This window comes from Hippocampus bargibanti, linkage group LG01 (genome assembly GCF_051943395.1).
Source record: "Hippocampus bargibanti isolate YZ-2025 linkage group LG01, ASM5194339v1, whole genome shotgun sequence".
Classification (NCBI taxonomy): Eukaryota; Metazoa; Chordata; class Actinopteri; order Syngnathiformes; family Syngnathidae; genus Hippocampus; species Hippocampus bargibanti.
The window spans coordinates 3,808,863-3,827,689 of record NC_142734.1 but is presented as its reverse complement, the minus strand read 5'-3'; the positions used below and the strand labels follow the sequence as shown (position 1 = coordinate 3,827,689).

The following is an 18,827-nucleotide window of genomic DNA, read 5'->3' as shown; positions in this document are numbered from 1 at the left end:
ATATTCAAGGGAGTCCGAAAAAAATATCGATATAACCGGGACTATCGATATAGCCGACCCTGTTTGCATGTAATTTTCTCCGTGCGTGCATAGAAATAGTATCGATATAACCGGGACTATCGATATATCCGATATCGATATAACGAGACTTTACTGTAGTATCGATATAACCGGGACTATCGATATATCCGATATCGATATAACGAGACTTTACTGTAATTGTCTTTATTTTACATTTAGTTTGACACCAAATGCCAACTCAATGAAGTAAGTCGAATCCCCCCTTTGTTTTGATAGTTTTAGATAAATGCTCACAGTTTTCCGAAGGCTGCTTATTGTGAATTGATTACAGTTCAGTACCACCATACGGCGCTTATGTCGCTAGTTTGTAAGTCAAAGCAGAAATTCAACAGTAGCCAAAATGGAACTGTATAGTGCCACTTAGCAGTTTTTTTTTTGACGACGATACTAGTGCACCGTGTTCTACCGGAAACAAATTCCTTGTGTGTTCTACATACTTGGCAATAAAGATGATTCTGATTCTGATTCTGATCAGCGGAATAAATTTGATTCCGTCACTTGCCTCTCAGGTGGTATATATATTATGCTGTACAAAAAAAGTACATCGCTAAGTACTGATACATACCTCTGTTTTTTTTTTTCACTAGTTTTTGCGCTTATCCTCATCAGGATTGTGGTTGAGGTGGAGCCCATCCCAGGTGACATGGATGACAGGCTCGGGCCATCCTTGGACGCCACAGTTAATCAATACCCTGTTTCATTTTATGAAAAAAGATCATGCTCGACCATTTTCCATTAATATTGCTCCACAGTAAGAGATGATGAAGAGCCCCATAATGAAATCTTAAAATCTGATATAAACTCTCTATCTTCTCTGTTGTATGAGTTTTGCCCTTAGGGATGAATAAAATTGTAATTAATTAAGGAGCATAATCGAGACTCACATTTTTTTGCTGGACGTTATTACCCTCATTTATCACACAATATTGCGTATACACTCCAGCGTCCTTCAAATGCACAACACGAGGGAGTTTGGGATTTTATTTCTAGGGCAATAATGTGATGTCTCCCATCTTAATAGTACATTGCAGATCTTCTCTAAAACCTGAAGCAATCAAAACAATTTCATACAACTGCCAGTGAAAACCAAATCATATTAACTTGTGTACAATCCGATGTTTACGAACATGTAAATAGCACTACATTGATAGCAAAACCACACACAAAAAGTATTCACTGTGCTTGTCAAGAGAAACCCGTAACAACGTCTTAGTTCCTGGTTGTTTGTTTTCTTTCGCATTTCCACACTTTGAATAAAATGCTGTAGCAATGTGTTTAACAATGTCATATAAGTTAAAAAAAGATGAGAAACGTGGTGGCGAAAATGCCTCCTGGTTTAAAACATGGTCCAGCTCCACAGCCATTGGTGTCTCTTTGAAATGTGTACATGAACTTCTAATAAGCAGGTCATTTGGAGGCACTGTGGTGGCAGTCTGATGGAAAACGTCTTTCACCCCCTTCAATTAATTTGCATATGTGCAAATAGAAGGTCAAAATTGGCGAGAGCGAGAAAACATTTCAGCGTCAAGGTTTTTTTCCCGCCGTTTAGGCTGAGATGCTTTTGGTCCACTATTGGGCTTACTCAGTGCTTTGGCACATTGTCTTTGTCTTCCCCTGTGAGATCTGAACGAACGGGGACGGTTCCGTTTGCTTGTGACAGGAAGGAGTCCGAGTGTCTCTCAAGTTCTGCTCGGATCCTCTCCAGCTGCTCCGCCAGTTCCCCCAAGCTCTTACACTGGCCCTCCACCTGGCTCAACCTGCTATCAACGTCTTTTACCTCGTCCTGAACTTCTTTCCCAGTGTTCCAGCAGCCTTGAAGCCCCCCTGTCAGTTGTCTCTTCAAGGCCACAAGTTCTCCCTTCAGCTGGGACAGGCGTCTCTCCCCGGCCCCCAGGAGAGATGCTTGATGGCCCACTAGTTTAGTAATTCCTTGGACCTGATTGACTAGCTGCTGTTCACGCTGTTCCCATGTGGAGTTGGCATGACCCACTTCACTAGCAATAAAACTAATAGAGTCCTTTAAACCCTTGAGAGTGCGGTTCACAGAGTTGATGTTGACCTTCAGCAGGGTGATCTCGCCATAGACGGAGTTGCCTGCCTCTTCTTGGGCGATCCGCAAGACCAGGTTCTTCAGTGTGCTGTTCAGACGCTCCAGCTGGTCTGAATGAGAGTCCAGACGGTCTGTCATCTTATTCTCCATGTCCTCACACTCGCCCTCCACTTCACTGACTCTGCCACCCCCTGCTGGAGGAGTGGAAGACGAACAGGAGGAGGTGCAGAAGAGCTCTAGGTCTACAAGACGTTTTTCAATGCCATCCAGATTGCCATCTAATTTTCTCTTCACAGACTCGATATCTGTTTCCCGTGGCGGGACCACCTGACCCTCCAAGAGTGCTGGCGCTGTGGCGTTGCTCAGCTCCTCTACAGCCACAAACAACCTCTCCTCCAGGGCCTTCAACTTGTCTTCCAGCATGTTCTTAAATCCATCAAGGCCACCAAGGAACCCTGACGTGCCATCTGCTCCCCCTTCTGTAAAATTAAGTCGGTCTTCCAGGTCCACCAAGCGGGTTTCGATCAGCGTTTCTATGTGGATGCTCTGATCCCTGAGTGTTGATTGAAGCTGTCGCTGTGTTTCTGTGAGACCTTTCACAGACTCCTCCAGTAGCAGCACACGATGAGAGAGGCTGTTCACCTGAAATGATCAAAAACTGTTCAGATCGAGTGGAAAAATCTGGACAATTTCAACACGAGGTAGTTCTTGAAGTGTGCAACTATGCGTTTCATTATAAGGCTATTACCGTATTTTATAGTGTATAAGGCATGCCATAGTATAAGGCTCACCCCCAATTAATGGTGTATTTGCAAGGGAACTCACATAAAAAACAATTACTTTGTATATGACTTTTCCTTTATCAGTACCTGTTCACAACAGCTCTCTGTAAGCGTTAGGCCTTGGATCTGAGCCTGCAAAGAGCCCAACTCCGCCCTGAGTCCAGTTTCTCTTCCATCAAGGGACTGTTGCATCTGTTCACGGCCATCCATGTGTTCCCTGTGACATTGTGTTTGCACAGCGCCGATCTTCTCCTCACATTGGTTCTCCAGACGAGAGAGTCGCTGTTCAAATCCATCCAGGATCTCAGTCTGGATCCCGGCCAGTTTATCCTCGAGGATGGTGTCCAGATGAACTGAACTAGGGCCAGGCAAGGGCCTTCCTCTTGCTCCTTCCAGGAGTCTCTTGAGCTGCCCGTCATGTCCTAAGACCATTCCCTAAACAGGGATATGTTTCAATGAGGTCAGGAAAAAAACATCTTTACATTTAACCAGTGGTGGGTCGTCAAGGCCTGTAATCTTCTCTGCTGGCCTAAAATATTTGAATCACAAACTAATGTGAATTATATTTTGTCCATGAATTCTTATTAAATAATTCCAAATTGTCTTTCAGCTTCCTTTTATTGCTTTCCCCTGTTGTGCTGCTTCCAGATGTGTTTTCCTATTTAAGCATTTAACCAATCAAATTTCAGCCATCATTTGTCACCAGGGTCAAAAATCTACCTGTGCGCCTTCACATTTGATGCCCTGTCGCATCAAATGTGTCGATCAAACTGTACTTCTAACCAATCAGATTTTAGTTGGCAACCCAAGGCATGCTAGCAGGCGCTGAAAATATCAGTACAGTAAAGTCTCGTTATATCGATATCGGATATATCGATAGTCCCGGTTATATCGATATTTTTTCGGACTCCCTTGAATATCGATATAACGAGACTTTACTGTATTTGCAAACTATGATTGGCTAGTCACATGAATGACGAGTCACTAGCCATTCCTAGTATCACTAGGCGTTCGTGAGAGCATACTGGCCAGAGCTAGCACCCTGTATCTGTAGCGAGCTGCAAATATACTATGTTGATCTTATAACAGTTTTGTCAACCCACAATGGCTGGGGGAGGCGAAAAAAAATGACTTTCTTGGAGATATACTGTTAAAGCCGTTTTGAAAGCGGACTTTTCATCCAAAAATAGCAAATAATATTGCAATTTTATGAGGTTATCATGAATCCACACGTTCATCGTAAAAATGTGAACTATTTCATAACAGTAATTCTTACGTTTATTCAAGTGATAGCTGATTGATTCAGAGGTATCACTACTGAAGGCCAAGAAGTGACATGCACATCCGTGTGGCACAAACCTGGATCTCCTCCAACATGTGAGTCTTGGCTCGAAGCTCATCCTTGACTTCTGTCACTCTCCCCGCAAGATCTCCAAATCTGAAGAGGTTTTCTTCCCCACGTAGGACTCCAGGAGTCCCTATTGGGAGGACCCCAAATCCCACAGCTGAATCAGGCCCACGTGGTGGGCTGGGCAGCAGTGATACCAGGATCTTGTTGGTGTCTTCCCGAAGCGATGTGCGCAGTCGCTCTTCCAGGCCAGCCACCATCCCATTGAGTGAGTTGAAGCCCAAACTGAGGCGACGTAGGTCGTCTTCCATGCGGTCCAGACGTTCGCCACTCACTCCGGAAATCCCCAATTTGTTGCCTGTTTTTACATTGATTGAAGGACAATCCAAGAGTCTGTCTATTGCAATAGCATTGATGTTAATAACTTCTTACTCATTCTCACCAATATTTGTTTTTCCATTGTCCGCAGGCAGCCGTCCGCTGGGTAGTGGTGCTCCCCCGGGCTTCTGGTCAACGGGGACTCTCGGACCATGAGGAACACCCATTATTCCGGGACGATGTGGCAAAACTGCTGCCTTGAGAGGAGGTACCACGTCGGGCAATGAGGTGGGTCCGTCATAGCAATTGTCTCCAGAGTAGCCGGGGCAGCATCTCCACTCCAGTTCAGTCACCGTTTTGTAACCCACTTTGTATGTCGGTTTGTGGAATGACCTGTACCTAAAAGGGAGAAATGCGGTCGTTCACCTTCAGCCATTATTGATATATTATTTTTAATTTTTTGTTGTAAACCGCTAATTCAGTCTTTGTTTGAACTCATTGTTACAGATGAGTCACGGGAGAGGATGGAAAGACGAGAGGGGCATGGCAAAGATAAAGGGATGTCGTCATTGTCTGTGGGATTAAACAGGAATTAAAGGGAGATTAGGGGATTAGTCTAAAGTGTAATATAAATGATGTGGTTTTGGGATTGGGAGATTGAACCAGGGTCATTATTGGATGCGAGTGTTAGCATTTGTTAAAATTGGATTTAGTTTGTATTCTTTGATTTGGAATCATCTTTGTCTCAACGCGAGTGTGCGCATTCACACACACACACACACACACACACACACACACACACACATGTCGATGTGAGTCATCTTTTATGGAGGGAAAACCCTCTTTGTTAATTTCCCATGTGAAGGACGAAATGTTATTATAAATGGCCCCCTTTGGACAAATCAGACTCACTCATAATATGCAGACAGTGTCAGACATCACCTTTCCTTGTGATTTATTCAATGTCTGTCTGTAGTACATGCAAGTAAGCAAGCAGTGGAACTAATCAGATGACTCAGTATGCAGGGCACCCGTGCTTGTGGGCCTGTTTGTGTATATATATATATATATATATATATATATATATATATATATATATATATATATATATTCAGCATAGCAATTGTCTCCAGACACTCTCTCTAGATATACATATCCGTGTATATACATATACGTGTCTATATATATATATATATATATATATATATATATAGACACGGATATGTATATATATATATATATATATATATATATATATATATATATATATATATATATATATATATATATATATATATAGACACGTATATGTATATACACGGATATGTATATCTAGAGAGAGACAGACAGAGAGAGAAACAGTGAGAGACAAAGAGCGAGACACAGAGACACAGAGACAGACAGAGACAGAGACAGAGAGAGACAGAGACAAAGACGCAGACAGAGAGAGAGAGAGAGAGAGAGAGAGAGAGAGAGAGAGAGAGAGAGAGAGAGAGAGAGAGAGAGAGAGAGAGAGAGAGAGAGAGAGAGAGAGAGAGAGAGAGAGAGAGAGAGAGAGAGAGAGAGAAAGAGAGACCGAGACAGAGAGAGAGAGACACAGAGAGAGATCGATGCATCTGCTATGTGTGTTTTTTAACACTAGAGGGCAGCCTTGATGCAGTTTATTTTCCCCATTGGCTTGCTTGTAAGGTAATCTCATATTACTGTTTTTCCTGTGCAGCGGTATTTTTCTTTCTCTTTTTTTTTTAACATTGGAATGTAAGCGTACATGATAACAGGGCACTTCTGTCCCCAGATACACTTGGTTGTGTACTCAGCCTTCACGTATGTCGCTACTCCATCCTGCGTCACACATGAGATGTTCCTCTGGACCACATAGGCACAGTGATTTCTGCAAGTAGAGGAAAGGGAAATTCAATATTATATAATACACTTGATCCAACGGCCACTGCTTATCCAGCTGCATGTGATGTAAAAATGTCATTTGTCATAAAAAATGGTCCACATTTTCCTTGTCGTCTGTTCTTCGATGGTGTACATGCCATCATGCTGCTTTGTGTATGCAAGACAAGAAACAGGAACCCAGTTCCGTTTTTTTGAATGCTGAGATTACAGTCATTACCCATCGAATAACGTTTGCATCATTTTGGACCAAAATACCCTCTCCTTCCCCCGTCATTGCCAGAGGAGCGCCTCCAACACCAAAATATTCCACTGTGCAGTACAGGAAATGATTTTCTGCACTTTTCAGACTCTCATGTGTACAGTTTCTCTCATCCAGCGGGGAGTATTTAGCAACACATGTGGGCCCTTAATATTGCTCTGCAGCTGTTACGGAGAAGGCTGTGTTTTTTAGAGGAGCAGCGATGAACACAGGGGGATGTGCTGGCTCAATATGTTCTGAGTTAACAGGTTAAGAGGGTGAACAGGCAGAATGGCCTTTTACAATCTGTGAGAAACTTTCTCCTGCTAGCCACAAACTCTGTTGACAGTGTTTGTGTGTGTGTGTGGACCCAAAGTGATGCTGGTAGCCCTGAGACTGAGCGAGTCCGAGACACAGAGAGAGAGAGACAAAGAGAGAGAGAGAGAGAGAGAGAGAATGGGGCAATCAGAGCCATAATCAGTCAGTACAAAAGAAGTAATCAGATTTTCTTCAGGGAGTAGTCCACTGCTCCCCCCAACTTTAGAACAGGGACCTATCAGAGTAGAGGTCTGGCACTGCCACCACAACTTTAGTTCGCTGTTAAAATTCATTGGACAAGGAGCGAAACGTCCTTCTAAGAACTTCTACCTTCTACCTACACCTTCTAAGAACTACAGATGACGTCTAAAGAAACATTTTCATTGTTTTAAAATATCGAATAAAATGCTTAGAGTTTGAACTGAGGGTACACACATTTTTATCCTGCGCAGGGTCACAATCAACACATTTTACAGTGATGATCATTTGTTCATGTAAATTCCAAACTAATAGGTCAGGTGTCCAAGTTGAATTCCAGCAACATAATAAGCACGTCTCAGCCCATATGGTAAGCATTGTGACGTATGCTTACGTTTCGTTATGAGTTGATTAAAAAAAAAACTAGCAAAAAACCAACTTACAGCTTATTGGGAGCAAATGAGAAGTCTGACTGTATGGCGGCTTTTATGCCTCTGTCAAAGCGTTTTGCATCTGTGGGGGTATTTCATTGTTGTGTCTTACTGTATATGCTGTGGCTTTTATAACCTGGGCATCCCGGAAAGGGATTTCTTCCTCTGTGATCTCTTCTCAAGGTTTCGTCTTGTTTTCCCAAAAGGGGTTTTGAATTTTTCCTTGCCCGGTTGGGGGTTTGCATAAGAGGATGTCTCTAATCTTTGTCAACTGTAGGTTTTTGAACCCCTTTTGAGACTCGTTTGTGATGAAGGGCTATTCAAATAAACCTGACTTGACCTGACTTTGACAGGAAGAATGATGTCCTGCTTTTATTAGTTGCATGTGCACAACTTAAAGGACGCCTCCGGACAAGTTGTGCCCACAATTTGTAAAATCGCTTCAAATGACTTCTACTGAGCGTATTTTACTAAGATTCCACCACATATAGCTATATTTGACGTTTTAAGACTCGCGCTGAATATTCCGGAAGTCTTGTTTTTGAGTTGGTGACGAGTCCTAACGTTACGTCACTGAAGGAACGCCCCTGACTGAGAAAGGACATACCTTGCATCAACTCAATGCATTTTGCGGTACTTTGTTTGGTCTGAAAACTTCATGTTGATCCGTGTTGATGGCGAAATTAGAAGATAAACACATAAATAACGCGATGGTAAATCGTTGTGTGTTGCATCAAGACTTCTACAATGTATTTGACATTCGCTGACAACACTTCCCAGGAGACAATTTCCACTGAGCTTTGTCGCCATCTTCTGACTTTTCTTGGGTACAGTGACTACTAAAGAGTTTGTCACTACATTTCTCTCCAGATGCATCAAAATGACCGGAATAAAGTCTTTAATCGATTGCAAACATGTATGCTTTCTTCTTCAGAACTATTTGAATCATATTCATAACTGGATGAGTAACAAGAAAGCATATTCTCCGAATCTGAAGCCATTGTTTTGATTCTCGAGCAAGGCAAGACATCTTGGCATGACACCACGAAAAAGGGGGTGGGACCTTCTGAAACTGGCCACTTCCCGTTTCAAATTGAAGTACAGTAAAGTCTCGTTATATCGATATTCTCGGGAGTCGGAAAAAATATCGAATTAACCGGACTATCGATATATCCGATCCTGCGGCATGTAAATTTTCTCCTTGCCTTCATAGAAATAGTATCGTAATAAGCAGTACTATCGATATAACCGATATCGATATAACAAGACTTTACTGTACTTTTTAGAGACTTTAAGTCATTTTTATTGGTCTTTTGCATTTGACTAAAAATATCATACTGCTGATTTAGGCATTTTAGATGTTATAATACGCTTTTCTGATGTCATTTAGGAAACAAAAAAGTGATGTCGGTTGTCCTTTAAAGGCTTTCTGATTGTGATTCAGTACTCATACCTCGTAATTTATTCCTCACCACAATGCAAGAAAGTTGACTGAATGACTAAAAAACGCAAATCGCCACCATCATCTGCACACATTCACATCAATAGCATAACTTTCAAGACCATTATGACTTTCTCTGCATTTCACTATTATAGAATCCTACTTCCACATTCTATCGGAACCACCCATCTGACCTCATGCACAAGCGAGTGAAAGTGTCCTCCCAATCGCAGCACGCCACAGCCATTCCAACTCCCATCAACAACAAAGCACTCCTCACATCCTTCTGCCAAGCAGGCAGAGACGCACTTCCCATTTCCCTCGTCTCTGCAGGTCTGCACAAAAATATTGTCCTTCGTCACTTGTCTCTTTTTCTTTCCACCGCGAGCCCCATTCCACTGTAAATATTTCCAGTCTAGCGTTACACTTGTAAGCTGGCTTGCTGCATCTCCCAGTGGGGAGAGAAGAATTCCGTTCTTGAATTTTCACGTGCAGTGTTTTTGGCAAATATTGCTACTGGACCTGGTCTCTCTGCACATCTCAACACAATGTTCCAAAGGCCCCCCTTTTCACATAACCTTTCTTTATTCCCTCTTAAAAATCTGCAGACAATCTTGTCACAATTAGATCTTGAACATTGTACCGACACTGCCGGGATTTCAATTTTTTCCTTCTTTGATGACAGTCTTGTCTGTTGTCTTATCTCTTGTTTTCTGGGCGACTTCTTTTCTCCGTTTTGGCAGGTTGGCACCAAAGAGCCCATCTTCCTCGTGATTTTTTGCACCCTTACCTGTAGGGATCTTGACTAAATAAGCAAACCCAGACACTTAAAGGACAACTGACTTCTACTGAGCGTATTTTACAAAGATTCTACTGCATCTAGCTATATTTTACGTTTTAACACTCGCGCTGAATATTCAGGAAGTCTTGTTTCCGAGTTCGAGTTAAAAGGCAAAATATTATTATTATTATTATTATTACTGTAAATACAGTGACACCTCATCTTACAAACTTAATTGGTTCCCAGAAAGTGTGTATAAGGCGAAAAGTTCTCTGTCGAACATTTATTTCGTATAATAAACCATTAAAAATGAGAATAATCCGTTCCCAGGTCCCCATAAAACATAATTTTCTACTAAATAAGCCTTAAAACTACCCAAAATAGACCTTATTTTATGTATAATAATTGTGCTATTGTATTGTAATTAAAGAAATAAACTGATTGTATCATAAAGTCTTTTTATTTACATTTGTGATGGTCGTTGATGTAGTTGCCTCTTGATGATATCCGAGTGAAATTGCCATGCTTTCCCGGCGATAATACCCTCACTCACTGTCCCCTGCTAGCTACTTTTCGTTAATCCAAATCAACAGAAGTTTTTCAACCTCTTCTATTGCCTGAGACAGTTGCTTAGATAACATAGAAACACCGTTAGCCACACGTAGCAATGGTCGACTTAGCATACTGGTACTGGGATGCTAAGTCACACAAACATACACCTCGTTCGTGTTTTTCGATGATCTCCTTCTTCTGCTCGACCATAATTTTCTTTAATGTCTTCCTAGGCTTAACACCAGCCTGTGGTGGGATCTTTTTCGGTCCCATAATAGCACAAATACTCCACATGATAAGAAACCACGTCTGCACTCAATCAGAGGGGGTGTGGAAAACTGGTCCGCCAGCCACCATGGCGCTGTGTTGTTTATATGCCAAGATTATATTCTTGCGAATTTAATGTTCGTAAGGCGAAAAGTTTGTTAGCTAAAGCGTTCGTAAACCGAGGTATCACTGTAGTTCCGAGGTATGCGTGTGAGCATGGATGGATGTTCGTCTCAGTGTGATTGACTGGCAACCGCTTTAAGATGTACTGCCGGGAGATGATCAGATCAGATCAGAAAACCTGTAGTCGTCCTACAATGGGGAAATTTGCAGTCCACAGCAGCAATCTGAAATAGGATGGGGTGGGGAATGACTGTGATACACCCCGACAGTCATAAGGATATAATGCATCAGAAAATGGATGGGTGGATGCCTTAAAATTGGTTTGTGAGCTTAATTGAATTCCTTATTCCGATGCACTGATCTTGACATATCTTACACCGGTGCAAATTTTGTAGGGTGTTCACACCTAAACAGCTGCTTCCTAAAGAGAAGCGTGTTAACCCCAGTGTAACCCTCAGCTTGCGTTCACACGGCAGTTTCCCCGTACGTGCAATACGATAGGAATTACACGAAAATAAAACATGCGCATGTGTAAAATGTGCTTCGTTTTCCCCGTCTTGTTTGTGACGTATCGAGAAAACATGCTTTATACTACTTTTGCAGTTCAATCAACACTGTGGTCCTTCAGAAAAGGATGAGAGAGAAAGAGACAGATGGAGAGACAGAGACAGACACAGACAGAGAGAAAGACAGAGACAGAGAGAGACATATATAAAGAGAGCATTAGCTTTACTACAAGGATTTTCTTGTAATTTTTTAAACAACCTCCTCAGCATGGTTACATTTGCTCCAGTTTAAGCTGTTTTTTAAAGGTTACAGAGGTATAAAGTTGTACCAGTGGCGGACCGTCATGGCCTGCAAGGCCTTCTCTGCTGGCCTAAAAATATCTGAATCACAGTCTAACTTGAATTAGATTCTGTCCATGAATTCTTTTTACATCATTACAAATTGTCTTTCAGATTCCTTTAATTACTTTTCGCCTGTTGCACTGCTTCTAGATGTTTGTTTTTGTATTTAAAGAATTTAACCAGTCACATTTGGTAGTCTTGGTGCAACACACGATTCACCATCGCGTTATTTATGTTTTCCTTCTAGTCTCGCCATCAACACGATGTTTTCAGACCAAACAAAGTACCACAAAATGCATTGTGTGTCGCTTTCTGGGTCAGGGGCGTTCCAGACGTGACGTAACGTGAGGACTCGTCACCAACTCGAAAACAAGACTTCCTGAATAGTCAGCGCAAGTCTTAAAACGTAAAATATAGCTATATGCAGTGGAATCTTTGTAAAATGCACTCAGTAGAAGTCATTTGAAGTCTTTTGACAAATCATGGACACAACTTGGCCGGTGGTGTCCGTTGTCCTTTAACCATTCTGTATGTAAAGTGTTTGTAGCTGGGGCAGTTCCCTCTCCCAAAAACATGACAGTAGAACATGAATAAAATAAGGTGTCAAAATATAATAATAATAATTAAAAACAATATCTCGCTGCCCTCTACCACTGTTTCGATCTTTAAGATGGCCATCTGTCATTCGCCCAACAACTGGATTTAGGGCTTGTAAAATGGAGCAGTGATAGGAAACTTGATGCAGCTGAAGATTTCCCAATTGACACATCTGCTCGGCAAGTTAATGCATGTTTCACCTCTTTTTTATTTGTTTAATTGTTTGCATACACCCCCCCCCCCCAAATTAAAACTTCAAATCACTTTGTGTTAACACTTCTGGTCCGTCCATGCGCGTCAGGGCTACAAACTGAAAATTGTGTACGTTTAAAGTTGTCTTGAGCTGCTCCTTGCCGCATATATTTGTAAAATAAGCCTCTGGGTGTGTCAGATAAATAACTGTTTGATGAAGGTGACCTCTTTCATGCCGGTCGCAGACTAAATTCAAAGATACAGTAAGCAGGCAAGGAGCTTAAGCCTAACAACTGCAGGGAGGGAGAAACATTAGCCCGTCTCCGTTCAAAGGTAAGAAAAACTTTCCTGGCCACATCACTGCAGCGCACAGATCTGCACTTCAGCCCTTGTTTATTTATGCAAAGCTGAGCTTTGATCCGAAGCTTCATATTTAAAGGAAACATATGTGACATTAGTAGAAAACTGCAACTTTCCCACACTTTTACTGTTGAAATTAGCCTACGTGTTTGATTTCAGTGACTTGAAAATGAAGTTAATGAATCTGTGTATTGTTGGTATACTGGCATGGCCGCATGTCCATCATCAATTGTAAAAAAACAGCAAAGCTCATTGCTCCATCAGCCAGAGACTGTTACACCCACGCAGCAAGAACGAGAGGTACCGCCGTTCGTTTCTACCGACTGCTGTCAGGCTTCTTAATAAACACATGAAAAAAATGTGAATGTGAAAAAAAAGTTTAAAAAAAAAAACGCAAATGAAAAAAAATTACGTACTGTAAATAGCACAGCCAACTTATGGTGATGATGCAATACATCTGTGTAAGCTCTCAATCGTACAGGAGTGATCCATCAATGCAAAGGTTTCTTCAATAGTCATCTGTACTTCTTTGAAGGTGTCGGACATTTTGCTTCTCATCCAAGTGGCTTTGTCAGTGAACTAAAATCGTTGCTGGTAGCTCTGGCCCTATATATATATATATATATATATATATATATATATATATATATATATATATATATATATATATATAACCATACTATCCAGAGGTGGTGGTGCAAGACCTCCGCTGTGATAGGTCCTTGCTCTAAGGTTCTTCAGTACATATGCACCTAAAAGCGAGCAACCATTCATTTGACAACAGTGAGGTTGAAATCTTAGCGAAAGAAAATACATGGTTTGAAAGGGGAGTAAATGAAGCTATTTTTATAAAACAGTAAAGCCCTTTCACTAAATCGCCATGGTAATGTGAGGTTTAATTTGGATCGTTCTTACGACAGACTTCTTAGTCGGTACCAAATAGGCTTAGTCATGCTGATGAGGTGATGCCAGAGCGAATGGGGCAATGAGGCCAGTTTAGGGGAGCAGAGAACTATTCCCTGAGGCTACACTTATTACTCCTATTGTCCTGACTGATTATGGTCTATGACTGGACTCATTGTCCCATTCGCTTTGGCTTTCTGATTCTGATTGAAATGCTGAAGATGTTATCAACGCATAGGGTGATGAAAGCGGACACAAACTTACAACAACAGCCGATAAACCTTGTCCACCTCTGTGACCTTTACCACTCCTGCATCCCATTCCCCCGGTCTCTGTCCCAATACCTCATTGAAAAGCCCTTGGCGAAATCTTTGACCAGATCAGTAATGGCATGTGCCATCTGCTTGTATCATAATTGATCTAGACACCCCTCAAACCAGCCAGAGGACATGTCCCACCTGTTGTGTATTAGCCGTCCACTGGTACGTTGTCATGATGACAGATTCGTATGAGTCTGTTTGCTGCACTCTTCCTGTCAGTACTTTACAGTGTTAGGCATGTTTAATACTCTGTGTGTTCACTGATCACAGTCTTGGAATAGAAATAGAACAACGTACACAAACACACAATCGCATTGGAGCATACTTTGATACGTATTTAGCAATGTGGGTTATTTCAAAATACTGTACGTCCTCCACTGTCAACAGCAGGGCTGATTTATTTCTAGAGGTGATCTTACACCAATGGTCAAAGTAGGTCTACACCTCTTTTGTAACGGCTATAGTTAGACTGGCAAGTACAGTACATGTAACGGATTAGCACGTTGACAGCAAGCAATTACAGGCTACTATAGATTGATAAAATTATCTAAAAAGTCAGGGTCGTTTGCCAATCAATGGTGACCGTCCGAAATACAATGCAATACATACATATTGGTTAATATAGCGGTTGAACAAAACGCTAACGTGCAAAGGTGGAAAATACTGCCCCCTTGTGGAAGGGAAAAAACATTGCCAGAGGACATGGCCAGCGCTTTATCATCATCATGATCAAAGCGTTATTCTAAGTGTAATCAAAGTCAAAGTCAGCTTTATTGTCAAATATGCTAATATGCATGACGGATCAATGTTGTGGTATTTTGAGCCCTCGGGTTGCCTTAGCATTTTTGTGACACTCCACTACATTTCTCTTGATAAATTTCTGCAGTTCAAATTGCATCCCTAAAATGTGGTCTTTCGGAAAGGTATGGATGAACCTTTAATGGAAAGAATGGCAGAAGTGTGACCATTAGTGGGTGCTGACTGCCGTGTGTGGGATGCTGGTTGTCTCATTTGGAGATTGCACATTTTGAGTGAAGCAGCAGGTAGCTGGGGAGCTGTCCAAAGCAATAACCATTGTCAGGGAAGCCAAGCAAAAGAGCCAGGAAGCGGAGGGAAACAAAACCAAAGCCCTCTAGGGCAAATATTCATGACATTCATATTCAAACATGTCGCATTGTAGTGATATTCCTTGCTGATTTGCACTGTAACTGCCCAAAACACATTTGCCTGGAATAAAAGGCTGTTACATATGACCCGTTCTCTGATAGGGAACAGGATTTGATTCTTATTTGAATAATGCAAGGCAATTAATGCTGGGATGGCAATAATCTGTCATCTCTGGATATTTCTATTGATAGACTGTTAGTTGCAGTCTTCGGACAGAGGGTGCCCAGCTCTACCATAAAGACTCCATTTAATGGAGCCTCTCCGGCTACCAGCCCCACCCCCACAAGTGAGGAATCAGTCCACTTGTCATCAGCTGTGTGCCAATAAAAGACAAAAAAATGGTCTTCCCCTGTCATTGTTGATATTATATTGCTCCCCAAGTACAGATTGTTTTCGGGGTGAACTACAAAGAAAGAGGCCAAAATAAAGTGTCCATTCTAGGATTCAATACAAAGCCGATGTCATAACTAAAACCATATTTCTGCAGAGCAATACTCAAAGTGACCTGGTGATTGTCAAGGGGTGCAACAGTGGGACCGCCCTCCAGTTGATAACAGTCACTCTCGGGATAGTGTAATCTCGTTTTAAAGAAGAATGACAATGACACCTAAGGTCAAAAGGAGAGCACTTACTTGTGTCTGGTCATAGGCTTGTTTGGGATGTGCTGAGGGTTGAGTCCAGTCTTGAACATGTTGTATCTATGGCCATAAAAAGGATTGACATGACCTCCGTAGAAAGTTCCTTTACTGTCCACCGCCACGATTAACACTCCCAGGAGACAAACCGGCGCGAGCACCTGGTGCAACTTCATTGTCTTAGCCTGCCTTACTATTAATCCCACAGGCTGGAAAAAGGAAACTAAATGGAGAATAAAAATGAAGACTGGTGAGTGAGAGATTTGTAGGCTCCTCGGGGTGGTGTCCTGAAGTTCCTCACACTTCTGTGTGCATTGAAGGAGATGTGGAGTCCAAACAGATGTCACATCGGGAGCATCACGCCGGTGTCTCCTTCCAGCGTGTACACTCACCACACCATACACACATCGAATAGAGGAGGGAGGAAGGAGGCTTTTGAGGCTCAAGAGGGAGGGGAGAGAATCTCACAAAGGTGTGCTGGTGGAGGGCGGAGGAGAGATAGTGAGGGTGTCTCCAGAAACACTCACACACATATGCGTCTGTATGGGGGGGAAACCGCTGTCGAGGTTCAGCCCTCCTCGTACACAAAACGAAGCATGAATGAGTGTGGGTGTGAGCAAAAAGCAGCTTCTGAAAGGGGAGGTAGAAAGATAGACTGCATTTGCATAACCCACCCTAACCCCAGCCCGGCTGCAACGCAAGCAAGAGAATAAATTGTCGTTCTTTCTCTTGTATTCCATTGTTGTGTATATACTCGCATTTTGCTTTTCTCTATATTGGCTAGCAGTTGGTGTTCATCACTCTTTACTGCCATGTGCATGGATGCTGTGGAGCAACACACAATGGACCTCCTACTTGTCACTCGCTCAGTCATGAACAATTGAACCCTCCCCTTACTCATGTGTCAATCCATTTTCACGTCCTTCTTGCCAAGATTCTTTTGTTGCCTTGATATCATTTGCTCTACAGGAATTTCCATTGTATGTGAATCATGATACCATTGTATTTCCTTTTTGACCACGCTCTTCTTCTTCTTTTACTTTCGGCTTTTCTCTTCAAGGGGTCGCCACGGCGAATCAGTGTCCTCCATCTTCAGTGGTTTGATTCGCATGTTTGTTTTGGCCAAGCTTTTACATCGGATTCCCTTCCTGACACAACCATCCATCCATCCATTTGATTTCTAAGCGCCTTTCGAAACTCTCAAGGTCACTTTACAGTCACTGGATCAGTTTTTCTGTCTGTATTTAGCCGGGCTTGGGACCGGCAAAAGAAGACTTATGTCCCCTTGTGGCTACAGAACAAACACTCGCTCAGTAAAAGGCTCCCAAACACAAAATGGTCATCGGCACAGCAACAATCAAAAAAGCAAATTATACTCCCACTATTCGATGACAATGCTCTGCACGCTCATAACTCAAAACATATCTCATTTTTTTTGTTATCTTTCCCTGTTTAAAATAAGTGAAATGAATTTCTTGTACCCCATGCACCTTAAGAAACGCCACAAAATTGTGTTTTAGGTTTTTTTAAACTAATTCGGTGCCATTCCTGAACTTATTCGGGGATTGAAAAATATGATGTGGAGCGACATTTCCGAATATCTTTGGGTTTTGTTTATTCTTGCGAGGGGGTGCCGATAAAGCGCTGGTCAATTAATTTTCCCTTCCACTAGGGGGCAGCATTTACCTTGTGTCCATGTTAGCGCTTTGTTACAGCTTCAGCTGTTGTTAAAGTGCAATATAAATCAATATGTATGTCTTGTTTTGCATTTTGTACAGCCACCCCCGTTTCAAGCTCAGATAAATCCATACCCATATAATTTAGAAATTAATTCGTTGTTTGTGTAGTCCTAAAATTCAACATTATGTGGGTTTTGATATTCAGTAAAAATGACAAAAACCCTGGCACTTGGATTGGTAACTTTTTGTACATCGTCTGGCAGTGAATGAGTTAATATAAGAAAATAAACCTCAGTTTGACATGGAGCGACATTTATTTATTTGTTTATTTTTTCATGCTCAGAATGAATTGCAGCTCGATGGACAGTTAAGTAAAAGGACATTTCCTGGAATGAACTGTTCCTGAATTATGTTATTGCTATCGTGCGAAAAACGTTCAACAAACTGGAATACTAAGCTTCCAGATGTCATACTCATCTAATTTTGATGCAAACAGTCCTAACATTGTTATCTTTAAAATATGTATATGTCCATATATCTGTAGTGATTGCTGCAGTTTTTGTGTTATAAATAGTTTTTGGGCAATATACTATGTTGTTTGTGCTGTCACACTTTAGTTGTTTACAAACTTGAACCTTCATCCAGGACATATACTGTACCATTGCTATACTTGTTCTCATAAAAAAACACACTTGCTTTTGTTCTGGTGATATTTGGTATGTACTATCAACAAAATGGAACTGTATAGTGGCACTTAGCAGTTTTTTTTTTTGACGACGATACTAGTGCAGCGTGTTCTACCGGAAACAAATTCCTTGTGTGTTGTACATACTTCGCAATAAAGATGATTCTGATTCTGATTCTGATATGCATTTTTTACATGTCCCATATATTGTGCTGACCTGGCCAATCTGTCAAATTTTAGAAAGCAATGTGGCCCACCAGCCCCTGATCTGCAATTCACAAGATTGCAGTTGCAAATAATGGAAATTGTGAGTGCCATGTGCAGTATTTTAAAACAGGACATGCGAACTATGATAGCAATGTTCCTGCACTTAGCACACAACAAAAGTGAGTCCCTGACGTACCATGTCAGGTCTCCTACTGCGGAAGGCAATTATTTCTATTTTTACAAACTCAGACCATACGTCTCCAGAAAAACAGATGGAGATAGAGAGACAGGTGTGACACCTGTTGGACCTTCATTGCGTAAAACTGTAGTGGTTGTATATGTACGACATGGCTCTCATCTCTGTAACCATAAAAGACTATCGCCCACTACACCACCACATG

General features: G+C 41.7%; 1 protein-coding gene across 1 annotated transcript; it reads right to left on the bottom strand.

The window, feature by feature from the left end:
• Nucleotides 1–678: 678 nt before the first annotated feature.
• Nucleotides 679–16,589, bottom strand: emilin3b (elastin microfibril interfacer 3b). Its single transcript, XM_089005537.1, has 6 exons — nucleotides 15,853–16,589; nucleotides 6,348–6,470; nucleotides 4,704–4,978; nucleotides 4,273–4,619; nucleotides 3,001–3,348; nucleotides 679–2,773 (listed from the first exon to the last, which is right to left on the bottom strand). The coding sequence occupies exons 1-6, from the start codon at nucleotides 16,029–16,031 to the stop codon at nucleotides 1,664–1,666; spliced, it is 2,382 nt and encodes a 793-aa protein (XP_088861663.1). The 5' UTR covers nucleotides 16,032–16,589; the 3' UTR covers nucleotides 679–1,663.
• Between the last annotated feature and the right edge of the window lie 2,238 nt (nucleotides 16,590–18,827).

What these genes read in the sequence shown, in the direction of transcription:
- emilin3b (XM_089005537.1), bottom strand. Translation starts at nt 16,031, where the DNA reads ATGAAGTTGCACCAGGTGCTCGCGCCGGTTTGTCTCCTGGGAGTGTTA. An exon ending in CAATGGAAAAACAAATATTG is followed by an intron (nt 4,620 to 4,703) that starts GTGAGAATGAGT and finishes ATGTAAAAACAG; the next exon opens with GCAACAAATTGGGGATTTCC. An exon ending in ACATGTTGGAGGAGATCCAG is followed by an intron (nt 3,349 to 4,272) that starts GTTTGTGCCACA and finishes ATCCCTGTTTAG; the next exon opens with GGAATGGTCTTAGGACATGA.